Genomic DNA, 25,930 nt, shown 5'->3' with positions numbered 1-25,930 from the left:
TTTATAATAGTAAATCAACATCTCATGTCTGGTCAAAATCCTGGTTGTGGTTTATACAGTCTCAGAGGGAATAATTGTATCACATTATTTCCTTTAAATAATGATCTATGACTTTTCTTTTGCTTTTATGTGTGCAAGCAACTGTGGTCCATTTCATAATATGGCCAGTAAAAAATATCTAGTTTCACATACAATTCTCTTTAATCTTAAAACAAAAGTAAAATCTAAAGTTCCAGAGAAAATGCATATGAATGTGGAAAAAGATCAAGTAAGTCTTCACAAGAGGTGTACCAGACCAGATTAAATTCTCATCCCCATGCTGTATAATTGGCCCTTAACACAGTTCCAGCCCAAAATAATACAATCAAACACAATGCAGCATCAATTACAAGCATATAGCTGACAGTCCGCACATAATGGGGCATTATTCAAAGAACACCTTGTACTAACAATTTATATAGATTTTCCTCACATTTTACTCATAAATGACATTTGCCATTGCCAAACATGCACATTCCTATTTCCTTCAAACCATGCCATAATAAATAATGTATCACACTTCTTCTGGGACTGGATAGATTTTACACTAATTTTAGCAAACACAAATCAGATTGTAGTGCTTAACAGAGCCATGTTAACATATGGAGTTATTTAATTTTAAAATATTGCCCCTACAGTTTACGAGTTTGCAGCAAATCTGCAGTGCCAAACCCACTGGTATTTTATTTAATTTAATGATCTCTTAACTATAAATGTATCTCTAACCCCAGTATTTTGACTTTGTAAATAGTGTATGATTTATAAAAAGCATTTGCCAGTTATATAAAAACATGATAATGAAATTTTTCTTTTACTTTTTAACTGTTCTCCAAGTTTTCAAGAATAACTTCAAAATTACCAGAAAAATGATTTTTGGAAATTAAATATTTTGTAATCACTCCAGTGTCAGTAGTTCATTGACTTAAAAATGTTTATAAGTTACAAGGGACGATAAGTATTACTCATGATGTAATATCTAGCTCTTGATAACACCCTTAATAGACAAGGCAGAGGAATGTACAGCAGGTTGTGTAGTTCTTGTTTTTGTATAGGGAGTGGGGGGTCATACCTACTGTATACATTTAAAAATGGTCACTGACAGCATCAATTAGAAGGCAAAAAACAGGCAAAGCCTAGTTCCTTACGTCAGGCAAAGCCTGGTCATCCGTTATTTCAGGCTAAGCCTGGTTGCTCCTTTATTTACAGTAGCTTTTTTCCAAAGACCCTGAACGTACCTGTGAAATGTAAAAAATCTGACTGGCTTCTGTTCTGTATGTGGAATCTGAGTTAATGGGAGAGACTTCTATAAGGTTGTGCAAAGTAATGATTAAATTGGTTTCAGCCTGTCTCATCATTCCTTTTACAATTATAAATGAAAATCAGCAGTTAAGCTACTAGGAAATTATTGTGAATAGAATTGCTTGCTCAGCAATTAAACAAAAAATATGCAAATAGACCTAAAATAAAAATGATCATATTACTGTGTAATAGTGATTTACAAACAAACTGCTGTAATGAAAGCTTTAGTTTAAATATTCCTAAACTATATTAATAAAAAACTAATATACAAAAATATGTAAAAGAATGTCTGTGAGGGATTTTAGATTGATCAGTTCTGCCATCTACCTACCTACAATGTATATAATATTTATATATACACTACCCATTGGGATTAATAAAGTATCTATCTATCTATCTATCTATCTATCTATCTATCTATCTATCTATCTATCTATCTATCTATCTATCTATCTATCTATCTATCTATCTATCTATCTATCTATCTATGCTAGTTGGCATACTGTAGATAAAGTAAAAAAAGACCCACTTCTGCATTATCACTTGGCTTAGGAAATTGAATAATATTTCCAGCACACTATAAGCAGTTTTGGCTATCCTTACAAAAGTACAAGTAGTATTTCTGTGGTGTTTAGTCTGGCTACCTCATGACTTCAAGGACAGAGAATGATTATAATTGAAAACAATCTGACATTTTCTACCAAAATAAAGCATTTACATTCATTCTTAAATGTGGGCAAACATCATCCACTCACCAATTGATCCTTTGGGGCAGTTCATAGCTGCTGGACGTCCAAACTTAGTTCTTGGCCACCAAATGCTTTCATTAAATGACTTGGGGCAACCATCATAAATTACTGTAAAGAATTTTATACCAAAGTTAATCTCAAAGATTGACTGCAGACTGAAAGCTGGCCCAGAATAACTACATATGATTATGTGTGTAAATGAGTACTGCAGTGAAATATTAGAGGGTTCAGGGAATAGATAAATTAAAAACATACAGACATAAAGTCAAACAATGTTAAATACAATTTAGGATTTTATGCTTTTTACAAAATAAATGATCAACTTCAAAAGAAAATTACACAATAACTGTATTTTTAGGCCAATGAAAACAAAGTTGTGTCTCATAATACTACTGCTACTACTATTAATAATAATATTAAAATGATAAGAAGAAAATGGCCACACATAAGTGTGGTATATTCTTTCATGGAACTTATAAATACAGTGAATATCATTATTTTTCCAACACAATTAAAGTTTGCTCAATGTGGAAAAACCTTTTAATCTAGAAAAACAAAACTTCTTATTTTAATTAAGAAAACAGTATTTTAAGAAACGTGCATGTGGATCAAAGCTACTTCTGAGAATACCTTCACATCCAGTATTAGTGACCTCTGAAAATGGCCCATCGCAAAGATTGCACTGTCGTCCAACCACACCAGCTTTACATGAGCATTGCCCTGTCTCATCATGGCAGGTTCTGCTGTGAGATCCCAAAGAAAAGCAGTCACATGGGAAACAGGTGTCACTGTTTTTTGGCCTGTAATAGTTGTCCTGTAATTTTAATAAAATTATTCAAATAAGTAAGTTAATAATTTCAGCAATTTCTCTTCAAACCTTCAGATTAATATTTAAATTATCAGTAGACTACTGCAATATCTTGGGCCTTACAGGGGTCTTGTAAGACCTTTGGCTAGAAGTACTTGGCTAGAAAGTTAGAGGAGCAGAGGAGGTGCAACTTTGGATATCAAAGGCAAAGTGAAGAAACATACATTTGATGGGGAAAACTTGGTAGCAAATGGTAACAAAAGTTACAGTAGTTAAACGGAGAGTACAGGTATATAAAGTAGAATGGCAAAAAGGAATACATCCTCTTTCTAAGTATGGTTTATGACCTACCCATTGAAAAATGCCTTCGTGAAAATCACAACCTTTACAGGACGTAAACGCTGAACAATAGCCTAGAAAATAGCAATAATAATTGTTCTTGCTAAAGTTGGAAACTTACCATAGATACTCGCGTATAAGTTGAAAAATTTATGCCTTAAAATTCATTCAAAAAAACAGAATCGACTTATCCACGGGGCAACACAATTGTCCATAGAATTTGGGTAATGACATTGTACACTCAACGCTTCACGGTGTTAAGTCACCGGTCATCTGCCGTTTACCATGGTCTTTGAAATAATTATAAGCCAGCAATGCTATTGCTAATTAGCTAGTTTTTTTCTAATTTCATTAAATAATTCTTTAAACTGAAATACTTGAATCTGAGCATTAGCTTTTGCAGGTTTTGGATAACAAACATACCATTAGCTGCCACGTGCAACCAGATTTGGAATCAAAAGAACCAAGGCAATGCACGCTATCAATGCGATGCAAGCGCAGCCCGCGATTCAAAAAATTTCTCTGCCTACCTGTTTGTCTTGTCTGACAGTAGCTGAAAAGCAGCATCAGGAGAGAGCAGCCTGAAGTAGTCCAGCAGCGGGTGATCTGTCGTGTCCAACAGCAAGCCATGCTGTCTTGTGAAATCCGGTAGCCAGTTCAGCTCCCACGGATCAATGTCTGGGTATTCCTCCCATGCGAACCTTGCCGTAGCTGCATCGGCTGCGCGAATGCGTTCAGCTGGCAGCCGATCAGCTGGTGCGGCATCGGCTGGTGTCTGATCAACTGATGCCGGCTTCTCACTCTCTTGCTTGATTCCTGATCACTGTCAATAAAATCCGATTCTGAAAAATCACAGTCCGACTCAGCGATAATGTGCAAAACATCGTCTGCCGAGTGTTTTCTTTTCTGCACTCGCTTCGCTCCCTTGTGACATATCGACGCCATCTTGCCTTTGTTTACATTTCGCAACTCACGCACGGATTAGTTGCTGAGTCAACGAGTCTAGCATTCCTCTAAGCACAGAGGGAATGCCTGTGACGTGACAGTGAGTTTTGTCGCCATTAACAACTGATTGTTGCCCTCTATCTCTGATAGCTGTCAAGTTTTACCCTCGACTTATACGCGGGTCATAACAAATTTTGTAATTTTCGGCTTAAACAATACACTCGACTAATCTGCGAGATCGACTAATACGCGAGTATCTACGGTAAGTTGTTATTTTGAGCAATTACCTTATTGATACAATTTCTTATTTATAGTAAATGCTACTATTCCCATAGAAAGAAACTGGTAACATTTTAGTTTAGGTTATCAGTTATTAGCAGCTATTAACAGTCTGCATGTTATAAAATATATTATTAGCCTTTTTAATGTGAAAGTAACATATTTTAAGAGTCTTATTATTTTAATGATATCATTGTTAAAGCAGACAATAACATTTTAATACACTATTGATAAAGAGAGAGAGGAGAGAGGTTAGGAGCACGTACAGTGGAACCTCAGTTCACGAACGTCTCGGTACACGTACAAATCGGTTTACGACAAAAAAGTTTGCCAAACTTTTGCCTCGGTTCACAACCACACACTCGGTATAAGAACAAGCCAGTTTCCCTTTCGGTTTGTGCGCGCCGATGATTTCCGCATGTGTTGCATTGTTCTCGGTCAGACGTGCGTGCTTGCACGTGCGTACGTGCTTTCGCTGTCAACTCTCTGTACTCTATTTCATTTCCCTTCCGGTTCGTACACACCGATTACTGTATTTAAGCACATGTTTAGCCTCTCCCTGTTCATTGTTCTCAGTCAGACGTGCGTGCTTTACCTGTGAACTCTTTGTGCTCTACAGTATTTCGTGTGCTTTTGCAGTTAACCATGGCTTCTAAGCACTGTAATCTCCTCTCCACCCAGTTCCTCCTCACTTCATGCCAGAACTCGACTCATGCAAGGTGAGTTTTCTTGGTGGTTTATGGTTAGTTTTTGTATTACGGATTTTTCAAATGTTCATTTTTTTTCCCTGCAATCGGGTTGTAAGGCTATAGCGCGAACTGCTGCAACGTTACTTTCTTGGTTGCTTGTGGTTGGTTTTTAAATAAAGTTCGGATTTGTTAAAACGTTCCTTTTTTTCCCCCTGTGCTTAAAACTCATTAAAAAAAAAGTGTTTATACAGCGATCGGGTCGTTAAGGGTATAGTGCGAACTATTGCAATGTTAGTTTTCTCTGTTGTTCAAGGTTTTCATTTAGTTTTTACATTTAGTTTACTGTTACGATGTGCATTCTATGATGTGATTAACTATATTTGTGCTTAAAAATCTTTAAAAAATATATTTACATACAGTTTGTACCGTCTGGAACGGATTAATTGTATTTACATACAATCCTATGGGAGAAATTGCTTCGGTTCACGAGTTTTGGAACGAATTATGGTCGTGAACCGAGGTTCCACTGTACTGATACAGTGCATTGCCGCACCCACCACATGACAAACCAACTCAGGATCCTAGATTAGGACCAGAGTGTAGCCATGCAACAGGTGGCACATCAGCACCACACTAGTTCAGATAGAATGGAATGGAATGGAACCAATGTAAGGATTTTATGGTGGCTGGAGAGTGCCAATTCTGCCACCAACCCCCAGGTTTTTCCCTGCAGTTCCTAAAACTATTGATAGTTGGTTTATAATGGATATCTAAACTAAAGTGTAACCAAGAAACTTTTATCAGTCTATTTATTGCTATTTACTGTATTTAACTAATTTAAATACGGTTCTTTCTGTTTGGCTAACTTGGTTTACACAACTGATCAAATGCAATAGTAAAACAATTTGTGAAAAAGAGCAAGCACTTCCCCTAATTTGCTTTAAACAACAGTGCAGCACAAATGTCTCAATCAAGCCTTGAAATGTTAACTGTTACAAATCCAGCATCATACCTCTTACACTTACACCAAATAGAAGCTGATAAAACCTTAGCAAAACATAACTGCAAGAAAAATCTAACAGTAACTGGAAACTGGCAAAATTTTACACCTAAATCTATGTGATCTATAAAGGACAAAAACCAAAAACCTTTTCAGGAGTTGAAAGAGTTGGACTAGTGCTGCAAAAGTAGGATTTTTAACTAGCTAAATGCTATGTATAAGCAATTCTAGTGTCAGATCGTGGTAATGAAGTGGGAGCTGTGTCTTCCAAAGAAGCTTTCTATTTACCAATCATCTTACATCTCATGAATGATAGGTGTGGTGGGTTGCTGGGCCCTCTCACCATGATAGGGTAAGGAGATCAACAATACAGGAGGACCTCTGAGTAGAGCTTCTGTTTTTCCAGATGAATACAAGCCAGTTGAGACTGTTTGGACATGCAGTTAAAATGCCAACTGGATGCCTCCCTTGGGGATGCCGGTGACAACTGGGAGAAATTTCTGTGCATGAGAAACTTGCTATGAACAGGGTGACCAACTCAGCATGATTAAGACTGCAGTCTTCACCAGGATAAGTAGAGTCAGAGTGAAGTGAATACCACCCAAGAGCTCAGATTGGTTCTTAATCTTGATGTTTCTTTGTCATCTCCTATTTCCTCCCTTCAGTTTGTAATCTTGTTTCACTCTTTGTCATCTAGAACAAAATTCTAATCTGCATTTTATGTGACCTTGTTGAAAGTCATTCTTAAGCCATATTCAGTTTAGTCACTTTGGGACTATTATCTTCCTTCCTTCAGTATTCTTGACTAGAATGAATTTTTAGTAATATTCCTTTAGCATCAAATAACTCTAGTTACCAACAAATCCAATCTGAATGTGTAATCTGTTTGGTTTTTAACTCCCTGCAGACATTTTGCTGTAGTCTTTTCAGATGTTCCCCTGTGTTTTCACTGTTCTTCCAGAATGTAAGTACCCGTTTTACACATTTTAGTAATGTTCCACTGTTTATGGTTTTCTACTACACTTCTTTCTTCAGTTCCTTCCAAAAATGTTTTTCTCTTTTGGATTTTCCCAATTTACTCTTTTGCTCTTTCCATCTCTGGGTACAACTGCTGTTATCTAGATTAGCCCTTGACTCTTGCTGAAAATTTCTTTTTTAATGTTACATTATTAGAACTATCTGTGGGCTGGATCAATGGTGTGTCCAGCCATTGTACAGTATTTTAAACAGACAAACCTCTGAATGATTTGTCTGCAGACATATTGAAGGGAGCTGTGATCCAGAGTCCATGTCTTTTTTTTTGTGATTTCCCTCTCAGGGCCAACTTTGCTCGTATAGAGTTGGAGTGGGAACTGGGAGACAGGGGTAAGTGGGGTTGGGGTTTGTGGGGAGAGTGTTTTACTATTATTGTAAAAAAAAGTATTTTACAATTAATTGCTTGTACCTATAATTTGTTTTTCACTCATGTAATAAAAATTTGACTACAAAAAAAATATAATTCGAGAGAAAGTATTTTTCAATACTGTCAATGCAACTATGCCCGGATAGTTAAGGGGATGATGTCTGGTTTAGTAGCTTACATGAGAGCTGATGCTTGATCATCATGTTTTATTTACATTGTTCCAGAAGCTGATATGTATGTGTGTATATATATTTTATATATAATCGTGTACGCATGGAAGTGTGTCTGTCTGTCTATCTGTCTGGCTGGCCCAGAAGTGTGAGGCTACAGCATGAAGTTCAAAGAGTTGGTAAGGCTGCCCCAAGTTAACGAGTCAGAAGAAGAAAGAAGTATGATGCTACAGCATGAAGCTGAAAGAAAGCGACTCTGTCGCCAAAGTGAGACTGCTGAGGAAAGACAAATGAGAGAGAAACTCGCTTAGTCGCTGATAAACAAAGGGGTGAGCACGTCCGCAAAACGAAACTGCAGACTCTGCATTTTGTTTTTTTTCCCTGACAATTTCAATAGTTTCTAGGAGCCCGGGCTTTTTACAGCACAGGCTTACACAGCTAGTAATATATATATACACAGTATAAATAAATATATATATATATATATATAAAATCAATCTCTGTAAAAAATTCTATTAAATAATTACTTTAACAATACTGGTGACTGGAACAGCTAAAGATGATCAAGTCAGGAAAAAGTGTTACAGAAAAAGCCTATTTTCTGCACTTTTTCCTTCATCTTATGCCAAATCCCAGCCCTTCCAGAAATTCTCCAAATGCCTGGAGGTGCCCATGACCTCTGTGACTATATCTGAGCATCTATTCTGTAGCACTGGCAAGATATTTTTGGGAAGTTGTACAAAAAAGCAGTCAAATACCTCAAATATTTGAAATACGTTAAAATTATGGTTCTCAGTATAGAAATATATTTATATTAAAAAACAATTCAAACTATAATGTTTTTCACATTAAGTAAGACAATAATACTACAAAGAATCCCAGTTATCAAAAATCACTCATTCAATCAGAAGTGCCTGCAGAATTTTGGAGCCAGGAGACAGATCAGTTATGGTTTATTTAATAAGCTGCCTACCTTCAGATAATTCTAATACAGACTAGTACATTATCTAATTATTTCTACTTCACATTTTAAAATGTAGTAAATTTGTGTTTGAAAGCTTCATATTTCCCTGGACATACTGATTACTGGACATGTCTGTAGGGGGTGGGAGTGGGGGTAAACTTGATTTATACCTTTCAAAACAATTCAAGTGTTCAAGATCTGAAAAACAAGTCAAAACCTCCCTATACTTGAAAGCTAGCTGAATTCTGCATAGTAGATGTATCAAAATACATTAACAATGGCACAAATGTCAAAACATGAAGAGTTTACAGTCCCTACCTTACACCGGCATTCTCCAGATGTCTTGTTACAGTCAGGATCAAATCCCTTATTAGTGTCACATCTGCAGGGTCCACAGATTGGGCTACCCCACCAACCTCGTGGACATGGCTGATCCACCCTGATATAAAGTAAAGGAAACAGAATAAAATATATATATATATATATATATATATATATATATATATATATATATATATGAATGAAAAAATAAGCATGGCATAATGATAAATGAGAAAAAAAGAAAACAATTGAGGTATAAAACTTCAGAGCAAGTACTTTTACACTTATGTGGTTAATGATTTAATTAAACAATTATCATCCCATTATGCTTAAAGTGAAAATGCTGGTCAGACACAGATGCTAATTATACTGGACATGGACACCATCAGCTCTGAGATGAGATGACTTCAATAGATGGCTGATTATTGCAGCACATTTGGCATTTATAAAGACTGTGCCACTTGTTAAAAGTTTCACAAGGGCAGTGACTAAAGCGTTGTTGACATTGTAGAAAATCATCATCAGCTGGGGTCAAATGTTAATTCCATCAAAGTTGTGGATCAGATAATTGTAAATATAAGGCAAGAGAAGAAATTTTCAATAAGAACAGTCTATTGAGAATATCAGAAAAATAATACTGTTTTGGGTTGAGGTACATTAAACCAGTTGTTACACCATAAAACAAAATTTTATGTTTAACGCAGGGCAAAGGACACAAATGATAGTGTACTAAATAGGGAGAGAGAGATAGTGAGTGAGAACTGTTATCATTTATCTTCTTAACAAGGAGACAAGTAAGATATCTACATTACATTCCTGAATGTTCATTTGCCATGTTAAATGGTTATAGAGGCTCTGTTATGAAGTGGAAATTCATTTTCCTACTGTGTTTTATGTTATTTTAAGATCAGAGTGAACTGTTTTTCAGCACAATTATGAAAAGAGCAATTCATTGGACTCCTTATGTGGGTACAGTGTTGCATCTCCAAGACTGTTTTAGAATTCTAGTAATTTGTGGTGACCTAATACCTAATTAAGATAATTTCAAGATTCAAGGTTACTTTATTGTCAACAGCAACTGTGTACATGTACATGCTCATTCACATAGACGTCTGTCCCCCTCTTGCCTTTTTAACTCTGTCTGATCATATCAGATGAGAACCATTCAGCATTAAAATGGTGTCGGAAATAATGAGTTTAAGCTGATTCTCCACAGTACCAGAACTCATTGTGACTTGCCCTGAGATGTGGCAGTTTATCAAAATTATTTAAGAGCGCCTGAACACTGTTCATTACATGGCAGCAGGTCAGATCTAAAACCTTTGCACTACACTTTTTTCCTTGCTCCACATCTTTAAACTTTGTAACCTCAGATGGAGATTTTATTAAATTTATTTCCACACAATTTTATGTTTTTGTAGAAACAAATGTATATCCAGCGCAATCTTCTGAAACTCTCTGGATAACAATTAATGCCTATGTAAGGGCACAGATAATTTCGTATTTCGCACCCAAAAATAAATTTCAAACGTCAGGGACAACAGAACTAATCTGCAGAATCTCTGAAACTGATGACATATATGCAAGATCACTTACCACATAGTTCTATAAAAAAGATTAGCATTAAAAACAGAATTCAGATTACTATCAATTTGTGAAATACAGCAACTAATACTTAGGTCACACCATACTTATTAATATGGATAAAATAAGATGCTAGCTAAGAAAATACAAAGTAAAGGAAGTTTAGAATGCTATCAAACAAGTCAATAATACAACTGGACACTGAACAAAGATAAATAATTAACATACTGTATGTAAGGAATGCCATGAAAGCAACATTTTAGATTTTTTTAAAAGTGTGATAAAAATAAGCAACTGTGAGCTGAAGAGATGCTTCAAGCTTTCTGAGAAGCTATTAAATCGCTACGAAACAGTAAAGCTGCTTGCCCAAATGACTATCCTGAAGACTTTTATTTAAAAACAAAAAAAAACTTTGGGTAAAATAGCCTGTTAATGCTTGCAATGCTTATGAAAGATAGAAAAGATTACATTTTACCAAACACATCATGTTAAGTGTCAATTACTGTTTTCCCCCGAAAAAAAGAATAAAACACTTTTAAAGTGTCCAAAATAATTTCTTTTCTGGACAATGTTGGCTAAGGTTCTGGCCAAATCTCAAGCAAACAGATCAGATAAAGTATTTTCTGATTTAAATGGTTATATTAATTCATGGCATTGCACAATTACAGATTTGGATCTAGTTTTGAAAATGTGCAGATATTTATGTGCTCCAGCCTTCCAAACCTTTTGTTCATGTAAACATTATTCATTATGAATATCTCACTTTAAAACATAAAAATAGACAGGGTTGTCACCATTGACCACCTAGCCATCTACTTATATAAACAGCCAGAAATTAAGGAATTATAAGGAAAGGTCTTTAACAAAATATACCTATCTGCAAAAGATACAGTGCTATATGTTACAGGTCTCTAATTATTCCTACATGTACTAAATATATTAAATAATTTTCATATATTGTTAAGGTTTGAATAAGCATATTATTTCCTATGAATGATCCTACACCTAATATTAAATGTGATTATTTCTCTTTACTCGTCTGACTACAGATACATACAGTAATCCCTCCTCCATCGCAGGGGTTGCGTTCCAGAGCTACCCGCGAAATAAGAAAATCCGCGAAGTAGAAACCATATGTTTATATGGTTATTTGTATATTGTCATGCTTGGGTCACAGATTTGCGCAGAAACACAGGAGGTTGTAGAGAGACAGGAACATTATTCAAACACTGCAAACAAACATTTGTCTCTTTTTCAAAAGTTTAAACTGTGCTCCATGACAAGACAGAGATGACAGTTCCATCTCACAATTAAAAGAATGCAAACATATCTTCCTCTTCAAAGGAGTGCTTGTCAGGAGCACAGAATGTCACATAGATAGAGCAAACAAATCAATAGGGCTGTTTGGCTTTTAAGTATGCGAAGCACCGCGGCACAAAGCTGTTGAAGGCGGCAGCTCACACCCCCTCCGTCAGGAGCAGGGAGAGAGAGAGAGAGAGACAGAGACAGAGAGAGAGACAGAGTTTGTTTTTCAGTCAAAAATCAATACGTGCCCTTCGAGCTTTTAAGTATACGAAGCACCGTACAGCATGTCGTTTCAGGAAGCAGCTGCACAAAAGATAGCAACGTGAAGATAATCTTTCAGCATTTTTAGACGAGCGTCCGTATTGTCTAGGTGTGCGAACAGCCCACCTGCTCACACCCCCTACGTCAGGATCACTGATAGTCAGCGTATGAGAGAGAGAAATGTAAGTTGGGTAGCTTCTCAGCCATCTGCCAATAGCGTCCCTTGTATGAAATCAACTGGGCAAACCAACTGAGGAAGAATGTACCAGAAATTAAAAGACCCATTGTCCGCAGAAATCCGCAAACCAGCAAAAAATCCACGATATATATTTAAATATGCTTACATATAAAATCCGCGATAGAGTGAAGCCACGAAAGGCGAAGCGCGATATAGCGAGGGATCACTTACAAAACACAATTACTTAACAACTTAAAAGACTTTTTCAGATTCAGTTTTATCAACCTGATGCAAATAAACAAAATGTTATTAGCTGATCAGGTCTTCATCTTGCACTAGCTGGAAGAATTAAACATCTAAAATGACAGTCCTTCAAAAATAAGTATATTATAAAGTACAAAAACATTTTAAAAAAATCTGACACAATTACTTGTTAATTTTGAATCAAAGAGGTCATAGCTTAAGTATAATATGTTATAATTATAATATCTCTAGTTCAAACTGAATTTATCAAGATGAGACATCTAGTATGTTACATGAGATTTTACTATACATGATTTTTTATCACAATATTTTCCTCAATTTCTGAGTGTCCAGAGGCTTTGCGATCCTTGCACACATAAAAAACCCTTTGACAGAGTTGAACTGCAGTATCTAATGGTTTATGCAAATGTGGGTTTGGACCCAACATGCGTGTGTGGATTTAATTACTTTACTGTAGCCCAGAAGCTATAACCAGTCAAGGATGCCCATTATCACTAGTGATTTTATACCATTGTTACTAGAACCATTATACTCATGACCTATCTATCTATCTATCCATATAAGAAGAAGGCACGGCCTTACCTATGTTTTCATTTTATTGCTCAGCTTCAAATATATGTACACAGACACTTAAGGAGGAGGTATTAGTCAGTTCAACCACAACTGCCAGGTTTGCAAGGAAAACTAAATGTTTGGGTATAAATTGGTTTGTGCTGTAGTCAACACTCTCTGTGGTCCACCACTGAATTGAGATATACTCTAAGGAAGAGAAGCTCCTTTTAGCTGCACCCATATACAACTGTATATTTGACATTCCTTAAAACCATATAGTATTATGGACTTTAATAGATCTCTTTACAGTGTGGGAGATGGCCAGCATCCTTACCTGGCTGGGAAGCCATCAACCGGAAAGAAATGGGGTAGACAGCACACACAGGACATTATCTCCCCAGGACCACCAGATGGCACCCCCCCTGGGTTGCAGCAGCACCATGGATTCCTACAGGGCACAATGGGAATTGGAGTTCTTTGACTCTGCCCTGTTGGTTTCTGTGGGCACTGCCAGGGGGTCTGGGGCTCCCACCTTACGCAGAAGTGGTCCTGGGCCAAGCCTTTGGAACACCAGAAGTACTTCTGGGGAGAACTGAAAAGGAGATTCCTCGACTTTGCTCAAGGAGCCAGAGTCAGGAGGAAGGAGACAGTGTGGAGGAGGCGGTGACCCTGCTCATGCAAAGTATATAAACTCTGTGAATGAGTTTGGTTACTGTTTGTTTAACATGTCTGCAGCAATTTTAACACATAATTGCTGTATGTTTTATTGTCATAAATGTGAAAAATGATCAGTGTTCCAGCTCAGTCTATTTCCACGGAGCTAGCTGAGTCTATAGTACATCTGTGTTTAACCCATGTCTGGTTGTAGTTTCCTACTTGCTTAATAAAAATCTCCATTTTAAACTTTTTTTTTGTCTTTTTCACATCTGGAGATTTCAGTTCAGTTCAAACCACATCTATAATTAAATAAAACAAAAGAATAGAAAAGGGTTATTGTATTAAAGACAGCTGCTGTTAGAAATTTACGAATGATGCAATTTTTATAATTATGGCATGTCTCTATGTACTTGCATCAATTTATAAATAAAGATAACTTTTTTGCTTTTCCAAAAAGTTTGTTTCAGTGCACTGCTCTTTATTTTTATCAAGTAAAACTGGACACATTGTGTTAAGAAACAGGACTATTCATTATACTCTGCAAGAGGTCTGAGCATTTACTTCACTTGTGCAAAAGAAATTAAAAACGTTTTTTTCACACTGTCACAGACTGGCAGGGCTTTTAAGTTAAATAAAAAAAACAACATTATCAGATAGTGTTTTATCATTCTCATTTTTACTCAACAGGGCAGCAGGTAATTACAAGACATAAACAAACACTCACCTTTACTCACTCACTCACATTTTGTTTAATTTAGAATTTCCTATTAACCTAACTTGTGCATCTTTGGGGATATGGGATAAAAACCTGATACTTTAAAAAGTGTTAATGAAGTCTTACTCTTTCTTATAGAAACATGAAAAAACATTTAAGATGTCTGATGGCATTTTATACTCAATGATACTAACAAGGAATAACATAAAATAAAAAAAAAATAGGAGCAGCATGAGTTTATGTATTATAGTGGTACACAACCTAGGAGTTTTAAGCCTACTTGGCTCTAGAAACAATGGGAACTGATATAAATTAAATGTGCCATTGCCAAACAAACTCACTTCTGGAATCTATTACAGCAGAAAAAGCAACTTCAAAATTATATTGTTACCTGGAACCAATTACTAGAGCTCCAGGTATTGTAATAAAGTTATACAGTAACTTCAACATGTCCAGATTAATTTAATTTATATAAACGTAAAACCTTTCAGTATGATCCAAAAGTCCTTAGCTCTCTGAAGAATTTTAAAAAATATTGCTTTCATGATCTATCAATAAAATTTTTACATTAATCGCTCTGGTATTCTGCATTAAGTTTCTGATACATCTGTTGTTGTAAAATTGGAATATCTTTCTCGTTGTGTTTTTCATTAATCCAGGATAAATGGAAATTAAGCTGGTATTTTTCAGTTAGCCTAGGATTGCTGCAATGAGCCCGTGTGTCTTCACTGAAATGTGCCCAGCATCTTTGAGATGGATTTTCTAATTCATCTACAACATATCTTTTATAATTTATGAAGACCTAGTAAAAATGGCCATGATCTTACTTGTTTTCACAGTATTGCCCGTAGTAATTCTGACCACATTCACAGGAGTATCCATGAGAAGAATTTGGCTTACGGACACAAGTTGAGACGTGTTCACATGGATTAAATGTACATGCATCCACACAGTCTTTGCCAAAGTACCCTGCAGACAATTTGGAACAAGTAAAACCATTATGTTGAGCATAGTTCAAGGGAAGAACTGTAATAGTATCACTAGTCACTTACTTATGACAGGCATCTAGCATTAAATATTTTGATGGGTATGAATATTATTCGGCAAGTAACAAACCAAAAATGACTATTCTTAAATCATTTTTAAGCAGGTCATCTAATGAATAATTTTCTGATGACAGAGCTAAATCATCCACAAGTTTACATGGCCTCAATAAAACTGAGACTGAAGTTCTTTTTTTTTTTTTTTTACTAATTTTACAGGGTAGTGGGGGCAGGAGACTATGCTAGCTGTATTTGACACAAAACAGGAATCAGCCCATCACAAGATGCATGCAATACATCTGGCCACATTCTCACAGAACTTGTTAATTTAGGATCAAAAATCAGCCCAATCTGTGTGCATCTGGGAAGTAAGAGGAGACAGTGAGATTATATAAATTTTAAGCAGACATTGATGGGAACAGAGTTTAAAAGCAGTTTCTTGGAGCTGTAAACAAACTGTGCTTTTCCTCAAATTAAACTGTTGTTATAGTTTACAAACATACAGTACAGAACTATATACAGTATGTCACACATTAGTTAGTTTGCACCAGAAATATCTGATATCAATAGATGATTTGTGCAGAATGCAAGATCTAAATAAAACCAATATATAAATAGAATCAGTAAAAAGTTAAATACCTGGGTCACAAATACAGGTGTAGGTATTCCACTCATCACTGCACTGGCTATGTTCAGGACATGGCCTTGCGCTACATGGGTCACTTATATCACATCCTGATCGAACTTGAAATTGAATCCCATCATCCATTTTTAAAGTGACAATGTTTGTGGATGTCTCTCCCATTCTTAGGCCCTACAATCATAATTAGAGCCATTTTATTTCTCTTAAATGTACACTCTGCTTTCATATATCATACATTTTTTTTAAGAAAATACAAATCTTCATATATTTGTTTACAAAGCCAGTATAATTTCATTAAGTCACTTGAGCCTTTTACTATAGGAAAATAATGTTGTAAATAGTACTTGCATGTTATAAAATTCCAACATATTTTAATTTTAAGTCTTTTTTCATAATATGAAGTTTGACAAATTATAAAAAAAAAATCAAAATATTTCTTACCTGCATGCAACCAACAAATCCCTGATGAACACTTTTATCATCTTTGAAAAGGCCCCCAACAAATAGGCTTTGTAGTTTTAACCCTGGCAAGTCATTCCCAATTTCCACACTCTTCTGTTGAAAGAAAGCATACAAATAAACAGAACATTACTTGTGTTTTAAATTAGTAACATTGATTCAAATATCTGATGCTACATTTTAAATATTTCATTTACTTAATAGTACATTATATTCAAAATATTGTTAAATGATTTTAACATGTCTGATATTCAGTACTAAATTTGATTTGTTTTGTTTTTCTTCATCTGTATTTATAAAATAGAATGTCTCACTGTATCTATGCAATCCTACACCATTTGACCGATCTGGACCCAGTTTCACATAGCTGCTGTCTAGGACCATACAGACAAAAAAGACTACTTTCGCACTCAAAATTTTGACCCATGGGGTCATAGTGGATTTTTCCCCCTTGTGTGCTACAGACACACCAGTGTCACCTGTTGACTCAGAGCAAGTGAAAAGTACAAACAGACTGAAGCCACGTTAGCAGACAAAATGACTAGAGCTTAACATTACATTCCCAGGCAATGCTGCATGCTGCTTCTATCTACTGTAATATATGTTGACTTTTATTTATAATTTAAGCACTACAAACCTTGAACTAAGAGAATGCATCAGACATGACAGCATTCATGGTTACAACCAAGCAAGGGATTACTGCAATTCTGGAATCCAACTGAAGCCAAAAGAAAATCAAATTCCTAACTCACAAGAGCAGAGACATTGATAGAAAGGCAGTGTGGATGATGAATAGGACAGCTAGCAATAACAACAGAATCACCATTTAAAAACACATAAACCACAGCTTTCTTTCCTTAGCCTTTTATAAAGAAATTCCAGATGTTGCCCGGGTATTTTGCCTTGTAATAATATGTTCCTCAGATTACTTGTGTTGGTTACATCCTATAACTGTAATGTATGCATTATTAATTCCATCTCCCGCTGCCTTCGTCTAACTTACCATAGTGCTGACAATCAAATATACAGTATTATAACAATAGACAGATATATTGAAAGCCATGTAAAATGATTTGCAACTGGCAAAGCATACCATATTTATGAGGCTGTAAAGATGTATGCCAACTATTCAATCCAGCACAGACATAAAAGTAAGGTGTTTAACTGTTTGTTGTATGTAAAAAGTTCTCTGAAAGTATTTGTCTGTCTTACAAATGTTAAGAGTTTCCACATTAGCTGCATGCTTTTACTGACTATATACAGTATAAATAGTATTAACCCTTCTTTAAACTGTACCTAGATATAATAAGTGAAATTCCAGGTACGTGTGTATTGGCATACAAACAATGTGCGTCTCATTCTATTAGAATTAGTAGCGTGGTGGGAAAAACATGTTTATGGAATTTGATTAGTTTAATCACTATTATTGTGAAGAAAACATGTTTAAAGTTCTTACCTGGTACATTCCATAATCTAGAGACAACACAGCTAGATATTTTATATCCTTTCCATCCTTGATACTCTTCAGTTCAATAAGTAAATGATGCCAGTCCCCATCATTCACTTTGATTTGACTAAGCTTTAAATCTGCTATTTGTGTCACTTCACGGTATACTTCAAACTGTAGGTAACTGTTCATTATCTAAGACAAAATAAAACATAATTACGTACACATTCCAAAATCCATGGTGTAACATTGTTTAGGCAATTACAATTTATAATGTGGTAATTTCCTCAACCTTAACCCAACAGGCCACTCTGCCTGACATTTATACAGTAATCCCTCACTTATCGCGGGAGATAGGTTCCAAGGCTGACCGCGATAACTGAATTTCCGCGAAGTAGAGACACCATATTTATTTAATTATTTAACGTGTATTTGGACGTTTTTAAACCCTCCCTGTATTGTTTACAACCCACCCTTTACTCTATTAATAACAGGGACAACTGCTAAGCAATATGAAATCGGTAGATAAGTTTACACTTACTGTATAGCGAAGTACACGTAGCTATATATGACGTGATCCCCTGAATGCAGTATAAAGAGCACGTTAATGCTGAATGAGTGAGATGAGACTTCCTGGTTAATGCAGCACTGCGTCGCTGAGCCAATCAGCAGCACACAGGAACTTAACTGCGTGCTCTGATTGGGTAGCTTCTCAGCCATCCGCCAGTAGCATCTCTTGTATGAAATCAACTGCGCAAACCAACTGAGGAAGCAACTATCAGAAGTAAACAGACTAATTGTCCGCAGAAACCCGCGAAGAAGTGAAAAATCCGCGTTATATATTTAGATATGCTTACATATAAAATCCGCGAAGTCGTGAATCCACGAAAAGTGAACCGTGAAGTAGCGAGGGATTACTGTATATAGCAAATTAATTCTATCTAAGCAAAATAAAAATAAAAAAGTTCAAATATCTGTCTTGCATTGAATGTTCATTTTTATATGCAAATGTAGCTTACTCAAATTTAATTCTGTGTTTCAAATTATGCACACTTACCATTAAGACAATCTTTGAAGAGGTTCCAGCATTTACTTGCATTAACATTCCATTACTTTGCCTCGTTCTAAACATTAGGCCAGTGTACCAAGGCACAGAAATAGTGATGTCTGGCTCGTTCCAGAATATCATGCTTTGCCCTTCAAAATGCATGGTAAAAGGCATCACTATAAAGACACAAAGGAAAAATTTATTATTTTTTCTACGTGTCATATATTATATGTAGGTTTAGATGTCACTAGAATACATTTTTCTATACTATAATGCTATGTTCTTTTCCTAATATAAAACACTTCTCTGGAGTTTTTGCAATTTAAAAAGAAACAAATTTATAGTGAATATTCTTAAAGACAATATATAACATAAAATATTAATGTGAGAATCTGTTAATTAGAATACAAATTGAACTGATTAAGCTATAGATATCACTTACTGCTGTCATGCAGAGCTTTTCCCTACATTACCTTATTTTGAACAAAGAAGGATTAATACTAGATAAACCAAAGTGCACTTTTATTTAAGAATATAAGCAAAGAAAAATAAATTATTCAATTTACATGTTGCTTTCAATGAGTAAAAAACAACGCTCAAATATTAATTGACAGAAAGTCGACTGTCTCCTTGGCTGGTGTAGAGGTAAAAGCTGCTGCCACATAAGCAAAAGGTTGTGGGTTCGAGCCTGGGCTCTCCTCATTTTGAGTAGTGAGCTGCTTTTATTATTACTATAATATAATAAAAACATACATTTGATTTGAGTATGCAACACCCAGTGTAAATTTTTGCTACATGTAAAACATTGAATTTTTATTCAGTTTTATTCTTGAATAAAAGCACACTTGTTTCATTATACCTTTGCAAAATTGTTTATTTTACATTCCATTAACCACTTTTATAACATCAAATCTGTCCCTGCCTCTCTCATGCATGCACAGACACTTTCATGCATGAAAACGTCATTATTTGAAAACGCTATGTCATTTGAACATGTTTTTTCCCAATCTTGCCAAATCTCCATGTTATGGTGCATGGTACTGAGAATGCAGACATACTTCTTGTTTTTCGGTGTATACACTGTCAGCATGGTACTGCCAGATCTAAACTCTAGCATGGAGAATTGCTTGCGTACAAAGTGACTTTAGCTGCAGGTGGAAGTACCCGTCCCACTTTATTTATGGTACCAAGCAGAGTTGTGTTGCAGTGCAGCAGTTTATTACCCAGTGAAAGCAATGTGAAGAAGTTGTTTGTTGTTATGGTTCTGCCTTTGTCCAGAAACGGCTCCATAAGCTTTATGACCACAGTCTCGGAAAGTCTGTCTCCCGTGGGATGACTGGGATCTTTTCATAAATAACGAGTGTCACTGCATGTGTATTTTGTCTCCAAATCTGCCACAATCCAAAACTTTATGCCAAATTTGTCAGGCTTGGTTGAGATGTATTGCAAGAAAGGACAACGGACCTTGGTTGGAAACAGTAGCTCACCAGCAGTAATATGTTGCCCTGGGTTGTAACTCAAAACACAGTTCTCAACAAAACGTTGCAAGATGTCCAAGATCGCAGCAAATCTGTCGTTTTTCACACGTTCTGCACGGGTGTCTTTGTTGTCAAACTGCAAATGCCGAAAGATAGTCTGATAGCGGTCATGGGGGATCATGTCTTTGATTGCCAGTACAACAAATAGTTCTGACCAGGCATCAACCACAGCACCAATTCTGGTCATCGCTACTCTTGTGAAAAGAATGGAGATAAACGCTATCAACTCAGAGAGGGAGAGGCAAGTTCATTGTACCACGTTGTAACGGCCGACCCCTTTTACCCAGCCGGCAGCTACACCTCCAAGACCAGTGGCCTGGATAATTTACTGAGAGATAATCTAACTATCAAGCCGTACTTCTTACCAATTAAACTTTTCCCCACAATCGACGGTGAAAAATATAAGCACACACAAACAGGATGTAAAATTAAACAGATTATATGTATTAAATGAAATGAAATAAAAAAATAGAAACATATAAATATAAATATCCCTCCACCCCAGCAATAACCAAACACCATCAAATATATATATATATATACACACAACAAAAACCCTCCCTTGTCCCTGTAACAAATAAACACACAACACGAAAACAACAATGAATGATAAACTGAAAATGAATGAGAACGTGAGTCCGGTAATAATGAAACTGTCCTGAAAGCGGATGACTGAATTAGTGATATTGAGTTGTTTGAATCTCCCCGGAAAAAAATGGAACAGCCTCACCGTGAATCCTCGTGTGTATGGTGGATGATCAAGTCCTACCCCGGGGTCTTTCGTGGTGAGGTCCTTGAAATAAATCCGGCAGATGGAAAAACAAACTGGATTGGCAAGCGCGATGTGGACAATAACTGGTACCGTTGGTTCGTGGTCGTGAATGAAAAATCTCCTTCTCTCCTCTCTCTTCCTTCTCCTCCTGCTGGCTTATATAGTCCTGTGACAGCTGGGATTAATTGATTGTAAACAGGTGTTTTCCAGGTTTGTGGCTGTGGTCTCCTTCCATCATCTGTCCCCTTTTTACGGGGACGGCATAAACTGATGCACAAACAGTAAACGGGACAATGAAACGAGACGCACTCAGAACTGACATTTAAACACTATGTGGCCCCGCTACATTCCCCCCCCCCCCAACCTTGGACAAGGGAGGGCCGAAGTACGGCTTGAGATTGGCCACATGGATTGTGTCTATCTTGGAGTCAGTGCCGATACCCCTTTGAAACTGGAAATTAACGGGACCTGTTTGAGAAATGATTTTGGCCGGACCTAACCATTTAGGCGCTAGCTTGGCGGAGAACCTTTTGCTGGCATCCGAGAGATGGTGAGCTCTAATCCAGACCAAATCACCCGGCTGAAAGTGCGCTTCCTTACGCCGGGCATTATATAACTTGGCATGTCTGGATGTCGAACTCACCAACCTCTGTTGGATTCTCCGCCGTAATTCCTCAATTTTGAATAGGTTATTGTAACTGGTGGTTTCTGGATTAGGGGCTCTGGGAAGGAGTCGGTCAAGCGGGCCCTTTAGCTGTCTGCCCAGCGCAACCAAAGCAGGCGTCTCACCTGTGGCTTTGTGCACAGCGGTGTTCAGGGCAAACCGGAGCTCGGGGAGCCATTTATCCCAGTCCTGATGGCGTTCACCCACATAGGAGGCGATTATGTTCTTCAGGGTCCGGTTCACTCGCTCTGTCATGTTAGCCTGGGGATGGTAAGCTGTTGTCAGGTTTTTCTTCACTCCCCAGGCTGTATAAAGTTCATCTAATAGAGAGCTTGTGAACTGCGGACCCCGGTCTGAGACGATGTTCTTCGGCACCCCCCAGCGGGTGAAGATTTCATTCTTCAGGGTAGAGCAGATCTTGTTAGTCTTGGCATCCGTTAAGGCAAACAGCTCCACCCACTTTGAAAAATAATCAATCACCACCATCAGGACGGTCTTCCTCGAGCTGGTAACAGGAAAAGGCCCCATCAGGTCGACTCCCAAAGTCTCCCCCGGTCCATCCGCGATTGTCGATTGCAGAAATCCTGCCGGTTTACCAGGTGGGTTTTTGAGCTGTTGGTAGGTGATGCACTTCTTCACATGGTGGCAAATGTCTTTCCGGACAGACGGCCACCACGCAACCCCCAGGATCTTTAATAAAGTCTTTGTCCTTCCAAGGTGACCACCTAAAGGACTGTCATGATAGTAAATTAGGAAGTCTGGGATGAGCTCTTCCGGGACCACTAGTTGGTGTTGCAGACCCCCAAGGGAGGATGGAGTGGTCCTGTACAGAACCCCCTGGAGGTCCACGAAGTGTACCCGGTCGGTACGCTGCTGCTCCAGTCCCTCCCTGATGCTCTGGCAGAATGGACTGGTGGCTTGTGTTTGAGCCAGGTCTTCAAGGCTTTTTGGCAGAGGGAGGATCATCTTCTTTGCCAAACACACCATCCCCGGTGGCTCGGACACCCTGGACAGAGCATCAGGCACAATATTGCCACAGCCCTTCCGATAGGTCACCTTGAAAGTGAAGTTCTGGAGGCGGAGTACCCACCTGGTTAGACGGGAGGAGGTCTTCGGGTGATTAAATACCCAGGTCAGAGCGTGATGGTCGGTGTACACTTCAAATTCAACCCCCTCCAGATAGTATCTCCATTTTTCCACAGCCCACACGACAGCCAAACACTCTTTTTCAGCTGTCGAATAATTGAGCTCGGCGCCGTGCAAGGCTCGAGAGGCGTAAGCGATGACGTGTTCAGCCTGGTGGATTTTCTGAGTGAGCACGGCGCCAAGCCCCAGGTTGCTGGCATCTGTTTGTACCTGGAAAGTGAGCTGCGGATCTGGCTGGGCCAGAACGGGCGGCTCTTGAAGGTGGCTCTTTAGTTGCTCGACCGCGTCCTGGCACTCTGCTGTCCACTCCCACGGGACATCTTTTTTTCTTAGGTTGTTCAAGGGAGCCGCTATATCAGCCATCCGGGGAATGAACTTGTGATACCACCCCACTAACCCAAGGAAACGTTGCAAAGATTTCAAATCCGTGGGCGTGGGGTAGTCTCGGATGGCTAAGGTCTTCTCGGGGTCTACAGCGACCCCCTCAGATGAAAGAATGTGCCCGAGGAAGCGTATGTGGGGTTGAATGAAGGTACACTTCTTCGTGTTCTGCGTAAGGTGCGCTTGATGTAATCGTTGGAAGATGGTGTCCAGGTCCTGGAGATGTTGTTTAATAGAAGGGGAGTAAATAATGACGTCGTCGATGTAAACAAAGCAGATCTTGCCTATCAACCCCCTCAGGACTTGCTCCATTAGCCGCTGGAAGGTAGCCCCAGCATTTTTAAGCCCAAAAGGCATGACTTTGAACTGGAACAAGCCTTCAGGGGTGATGACTGCCGTCTTCTTCTTACTCCCCTCGTCCATCGGCACCTGCCAATAGCCACTGCGGAGGTCTAGTGTGCTGAAAACTGCAGCTCCATGCAGTGACTCCAGAATCTCATGAACCAGGGGCATGGGATATGCGTCTAGGCTCGTCTTCCCGTTAACCCCCCTGTAGTCCACGCAGAAATGATAGGTGTCATCCGTCTTCTTCACGAGGACCACAGGGGACGCCCAGGAGGAGGAAGATGGTTCAATTATTCCCTCGGCGAGCATTTGATCAAGGTGTTCTTTAATTATGCCCTTCTTTAGTGGAGAAACGCGGTAGGCTCGGTGCCTTATTGGAACTTCGTCCGAGGTGTGGATCACGTGGGTAACTCCACGGGCGACTCCTAATTTCTCAGTCCACACCTCGGCCCACTTCTTCAGCACCGGCCTTACCTCTTCGGGCTGTTCCTCCACAGGGGCTGCCGCCGAGGTGCTTGCGTCACTCCTCACTGCTGCGTAGAAGCCAATGAATTCCGAGCCCAGATCTTCTTTGGATTTATGAATGAAGTCGCATACCCCTTCCCCTGGCACCGTATACCCCCTGGGACTGAGATGGATGGTCATCCTCATGGTGGTTAAAGAGTCCAGCCCAAGGAGTAACGGGACGGACAGGTGCCGGTCATCCAGGACATACGTATCCATCTCCCAGGTGGTGGAAAGTACACTGTACCTCAAGGGGACTTTGCCCAGGGCTCTGTGTTCACTCCCATCTGCCAATACAAATCGGACAGACGGGGCAGATGTTAAGTTGTCTGTCGGTCGGCTAATCTTCTTCCACATGCTTGAGCGGATTAAGGTGTGATGGCTCCCTGTATCCACCACCGCATCCACCTGCCACCCCCGCAGCTTCACTGGGACGATCAGGAGGGACGTACTCGCTTGTATGATGGCGAGATCGGCTTCCAACTGGCAAGGTTTGGCTCGCTGGGGTTTTAGGGGCTGGGTTTCTCTTGTACTGGCTTGTACTTTATTCCAGTACGTTTTTGAGTTTCCCCAGTCCCGTTCCACTTGTGAGCCCACCTTCACCAGGTCTTCCACCGACCCCACAACCCCCCTGAGACCCCCAGCTAACCGCGGGTTACAGGCATTAAGGATGCGGCGGACCACCTCTTCTTCAGACATAGCCGGCCGCCACTTCAAACACAAAGCCCGATATTCATAGGTGAAGTCCCGGATGGATTGCGAAGGCAGTTGCACCATGGATCGCAGCTTGTCCTCCAGTTCAGATTCATAGTCTTCCGGAAGAAAAGCCGCGAGGAAAGATCGACGAAAGGATCCCCAGTCTTTAATGTTCTTCTTGGCCGTCAGCCACCAGCTCCGCACCGGCCCCAAGAGGGATGCCCCTATCACCCCCATAAGCTCTTCTGGGGTTAAAGGGTTAACAGCCAGGTACGCCTCCCCTTCTTCCACAAAGTTGAGGACATCATCGATGTTATAAGGGGCCCCCAACTTGGGAAAGGAAAGGCGCACCCCAGGAATAGAGGGCCGATTGATGTATTCACCCCCCCCACGAGACCCGTACGGCGTTGAATGACGGGGTGACTGACGTAACGTCTGGAGACTCCTTCGGACCTCCCCCTGAAGAGTTTCTTGCCAGCGTTGATCCCGCCTCTGGAGGCACAACACGATTTCCCGCCCCAGGAGTTGAACTTGCTCACTAAGATATTCTTTTACTTCCTCCTGGGAGCTGCTGATGCGAGCCCGCAAGGCATCTTCGCGCCCGAGCGCACTTTCAGCAACCTCGCGGACTTTCTCATCCAGCCGGGTTAGTTGTTGCGCCAGATCTTCCCACGGAGGCGAGACATCCTCCAAGCATTCCTCCTCAGGTCCATGGTGGTCTTCG

General features: G+C 38.8%; 1 protein-coding gene across 5 annotated transcripts in view; it reads right to left on the bottom strand.

Moving 5' to 3' along the window:
- celsr1a (cadherin EGF LAG seven-pass G-type receptor 1a) overlaps nucleotides 1-25,930 on the bottom strand; it is a 238,322-nt gene that overhangs the window by 43,511 nt on the left and 168,881 nt on the right. For all 5 annotated transcript variants that reach the window (XM_051934936.1, XM_051934931.1, XM_028812174.2 and 2 more), the window contains 8 exons: nucleotides 19,170-19,336; nucleotides 18,122-18,307; nucleotides 16,648-16,761; nucleotides 16,203-16,377; nucleotides 15,348-15,489; nucleotides 9,002-9,122; nucleotides 2,718-2,901; nucleotides 2,094-2,195 (listed from right to left, as the gene is read on the bottom strand). In XM_051934936.1, the coding sequence (XP_051790896.1) occupies nucleotides 2,094-2,195; nucleotides 2,718-2,901; nucleotides 9,002-9,122; nucleotides 15,348-15,489; nucleotides 16,203-16,377; nucleotides 16,648-16,761; nucleotides 18,122-18,307; nucleotides 19,170-19,336 (1,191 nt within the window). The remainder of the gene's footprint in view (nucleotides 1-2,093; nucleotides 2,196-2,717; nucleotides 2,902-9,001; nucleotides 9,123-15,347; nucleotides 15,490-16,202; nucleotides 16,378-16,647; nucleotides 16,762-18,121; nucleotides 18,308-19,169; nucleotides 19,337-25,930) is intronic.

The sequence above is a fragment of the Erpetoichthys calabaricus genome, chromosome 1 (genome assembly GCF_900747795.2).
Source record: "Erpetoichthys calabaricus chromosome 1, fErpCal1.3, whole genome shotgun sequence".
Taxonomy (NCBI): domain Eukaryota; kingdom Metazoa; phylum Chordata; class Cladistia; order Polypteriformes; family Polypteridae; genus Erpetoichthys; species Erpetoichthys calabaricus.
This window is presented reverse-complemented; position numbering and strand designations above follow the sequence as displayed.